Genomic DNA, 3,923 nt, shown 5'->3' with positions numbered 1-3,923 from the left:
CTAATATCCAATATCACAATTTTAACAGGAGACCTTAACACACCCTTATCTCCAAAGGATAGGTCAACCAGACAAAAACTTAGCAAAGAAATAACAGAATTGAAAACTATGAGTGACCACATAGAAGATGTGTTAGGAAAATCTAAAGAATAGATTATTTACTGTTTCTGGGCTGATAATGTAAGCCAAAGTCATTCAAAAAAAAAATTCTCACCTGTTCTTACTAGATTATTCTAGTACTGGATTATCTGTAAAGATAGAAGCCAGTGAAGAGCTTCTAGGAGTGTGAGGTTTCTTGAGCTCACAGTCTCAGGCCCAGCTGAGCTGCAGATTGGCTGAAGAGGCAGAGTCTGTAGCGCCACCTCACCTGTTGGCGCCCGGCCCCACTGAGACCATGGAAGAGTGGTGCTGAGGGAAGAGGCAGGGTTGTGAGCTATGGCTTTGTAGCTCTGAGCCTGCACTCATAGCTCTGGGGTTGCACCGTAAATCTGAGGTTGATCCTCCTCCTCCAGGATAGACTCTCTGTGTGTAGCGGTCGGTTGACTTGAGCTGGAATTAGACTGCCAGGCATAGGATAATCCCATAAGCCGAAATGTGAGCGTATTACTGGTTCCTTTTCTGTGTGCATCAAAAATGGGAGACTATGAACTATGTGCTTTGAATTTTATGCCTGGTTTTACCTTTCTTTCTTTCTTTCTTTCTTTCTTTCTTTCTTTCTTTCTTTCTTTTTTTTTTTTTCTTCTTTGAGTGATTCTAGGGATGGAACCCACTATCTTTATGCACGTTAGGCAAGTACTCTGCCACTGAGCTACATCCCTAGCACCTTCACTTTAATCATTATTTCCATCAGATTCTTTTCCCAGAGAGAACACCCAGGCATCAGACTCCTTAGTGTCCTCTTCTTGGCGAACTTTAGTTTATTATGCCTGTGGAATTGAGAGCTAAACAGATACCTCAGTAACAGCTATCTGCTTCCTATAAATACAAGAAGAGTATGGTTCTTTCAACTGTACTGTTCTTTTCCTGAAAGAAAAAAATGAAAGGTACTCAAAAGAGTTTAATGAACTTTAAATTTTAAAGCACAGCCTCTAAGAGAGAAGTCCTGAGGAAGGGCTGTTTTGAGGGAACGGCAGGACCTGACCTTGCTCCCTTGGCGTTAATTCCCTGGGCATCCAGGAGTAAGGAGGCCGCTGGAGACAGGGCTAACCGAGCGCTGGTGCCGAAGGCCGCATAGCTTGTTTCGGGATGGCTTGGCCTCCTGGGCTGTGAGGCAGGCCAGGCTTTGCAGGCGAGTAGGAGCCAGTCCTTAGCTTGGCTCAGAGGACAACTGCAGGGGCCAAAGCAGAGCGACGAGGATTTGTTTTCATGTGTCGAGAGTTTTATTGTCTTCAGCTCATGTTACACTGTTGTTTCTAATGGTCACCCTTCTTTCCGTCTCCCCTCCTCTGTGTTTCTTTTTCCTTGTTTTGGTATCATGTCTTAAAAATACTACTAAAGGTTTTCCCTCCACGCCCTCCTCTGCCTCCCTCCGGCGGGGTGCTCTGCATGGCAGAGCCCCACTGTCTGTGGTAGCCAAAGAAGCTCCCTCTACTCGAGCTCACCAAAGCCGTACGCCCCCCTCAGTACCCCCAGCCCGCAGAACCCCTCACAACCCAGCCCATCTCTGTCCCCCTGGCAGCTACACCGGCTTTTAAAGATGCGATATATTCTGGTCCCTTGCTTCTGGGTTCCATGTTCCCCGATGCTTTGTCCAAACTCCAGCGCCACTATGCAGCCACCAGATTAGTTCCTAATAAGAATGTGAGCTCTAACCCACATCACGCGGCCACTGGGAATAAAAGGATCAGCAGCTTATATGTACCTTGTCTATCCAATAACATTTGCTGGGCGGTGTTGGAAAACTCCCCTCACGTTGCACGTGGCCTGGCCCAAAACACGCCCTTGGAGGCTGCCGGCACCCAGGCACCAGCTCCCAGCCTTGTCCCCTGCCCAGCCGGCCCAGGAAAACCACCCCCTGTTCCTCCTCCTGACCTTTCCAAGCTATCCTTTGACAGCCGTAGACATGCTGGTAACGGTGGTGCGAGTCCCTCTCTGGGGACTCGGGCTTTGTTTCCAGAGGCAGTGAGACCGCCCGTGCTAGGCCCCCAGGTCACTTCTGATCCTGAAACACGGAAGAGCAAAGAAATTTACCTTTTGCAGCCAAGTTGTCCAGCCAAGGCAAGAAATTAGGAATATATGTGTGTCTCCCGCATTGTTGCTTTTGAAACTGACGCGAGCAGCTAGTGTCCTCCCCGCCCTCTCCTCGTTAATACTGCTGCGGCTTGAGCCTGGATCTTTCTTTCTGAACACAGACCCTGTCTGTCTTCCTCCCTCTTTTCTGTAAATGCGAAAGTGTGCTGGGACATGGACTAGTGACGTGGTGAGATAAAGCAGTGTTTCGATTTTATGTCAAGGTGCCAAAGAAATTGTATTTGCTCCCAAGCTTCCAGATTCTGCAGCGGTTTTGTGGGGCTCAACACAGCCTGCCTGCCTGCTGTCTTGTTCTTTCTCTTTCTCTCTCATGAAGTGTTAAAAGAATTCAAAAATAGATGGATGGAAAGTAAACTTGGACGGAGCTCCCTCTGTGTCATGGAGTGTCGGGAGGCCAGCTGGCCAGCACCGACTGTCTCGTGTACTCTGAGGAAAGGGCACCGATTAAATAGTTCTCAGAGTACATCACTGCATGTCCACTCGCAACTGTTTAAATATGGAATCCGTTCCTCCCTGCCGTACCCCTTTACATAACGACCCCCTTATTTCCCACAGGGTGCCACTTCCTCCAGCCCGGCTCAGCCTGAGGTAATAGTTGTCCCTCTCTACCTGGTTAATACTGACAGAGGGCGAGAAGGCACTGCCACACCTCCAGCATCTCTGGAGCCGCTTGGCTGCGTCCACACTAGCCTGGTGACCACCCCTGCTGCCTCACCTCTGGCCTTCCCGACTCTAGATGATTTCATTCCCCCTCATCTGCAGAGGCGGCCCCACCACAGCCAGCCAGCCAGTGCTTGTGACTCCCTTCCCCCTGTTAGCCAGACACCACCATCCTTCTCACCGCCACCTCCGCTGGTCCCTCCCATACCAGGGGACCTCTACAGCGTCTCCAAGCCTGACCTCACGGGAGCTGTTTCAAGTACCGTAAGCTTGCTGGACTTCCCTCCCCGCGGCTTTCCTGAATGTCTGCTCCTGGCAGTAAATCCGTCTTTCTTACTGAAATACTAAGTTCTGAGGAACGTGCTGGCTGTTGCTGTGCTTGTGTGATGACTGGACTTGTGTCTGCTGTCCCTGGAGTGCATGCTTCCCTCGCGTGTCCCGGGGTCATCTGTGAGGGCCTCTTTTTGTCCTGTTGAGGATGCATGTTTTCCTGAAAGAACTTTGTCTTCCCTCTGAGAAAACGTCTGTAGCCTTGACTTTGCTTAGGTTTGCTCTTTGTAGGCCAGACAGATGAAATGTGACGAGCTGAGAAAGCTGAGGAAGCGCGCGGGGAAAGCCAGCGCAGGTGTGGTGCTACAGGGTACCAGGGAATGGCAGGGTCCTGGGCGGGAGATTGCTCTTCTGGTGACGTTGTGAATAAGCTACCTCCCTTTCATAACAGAAACGGGGAAGACCAGGGTAAAAACAAAAGTAGGCAGTTAGGTTTCATTGGGCAAGTGGACTTAAAGGCCTTGTACAAACGTTAGGAGTTTTTGAAAGACAGAAAGATATGAGAGGCCCTAGGGAGGAGGCTGAGGGGCCTTTGTGGCCCAGGGCACACCAGCAGTCAGTGGTCACAGGAAGTTAGAGGCCCTGAAACCTTCTGGTCCCATCCTGTGTGAGAAGAGTGACTCCCTTCACACATGGGAAAGCGCATCTGCTTGGAGAAAGGTTCAGCCGAAGCATTTGGGTTT

General features: G+C 50.0%; 1 protein-coding gene and 1 long non-coding RNA gene across 2 annotated transcripts in view; one reads left to right on the top strand and one right to left on the bottom strand.

Moving 5' to 3' along the window:
- The window catches only part of LOC111814999, an 8,018-nt gene extending 5,802 nt beyond the window's left edge, over positions 1–2,216 (bottom strand). Inside the window, exon 1 of the long non-coding RNA XR_002819826.1 lies at positions 2,032–2,216. This is a non-coding gene — a long non-coding RNA (uncharacterized LOC111814999). The remainder of the gene's footprint in view (positions 1–2,031) is intronic.
- Sorbs1 (sorbin and SH3 domain containing 1) overlaps positions 1–3,923 on the top strand; it is a 261,970-nt gene that overhangs the window by 138,706 nt on the left and 119,341 nt on the right. Inside the window, exons 7-8 of the mRNA XM_023709032.1 lie at positions 2,806–2,838; positions 3,013–3,174. Coding sequence (XP_023564800.1) covers positions 2,806–2,838; positions 3,013–3,174 — 195 coding nt within the window. The remainder of the gene's footprint in view (positions 1–2,805; positions 2,839–3,012; positions 3,175–3,923) is intronic.

The sequence above is a fragment of the Octodon degus genome, unplaced genomic scaffold (assembly GCF_000260255.1).
Source record: "Octodon degus isolate 3935 unplaced genomic scaffold, OctDeg1.0 scaffold00010, whole genome shotgun sequence".
In the NCBI taxonomy this organism is placed as follows: domain Eukaryota; kingdom Metazoa; phylum Chordata; class Mammalia; order Rodentia; family Octodontidae; genus Octodon; species Octodon degus.
This window is presented reverse-complemented; position numbering and strand designations above follow the sequence as displayed.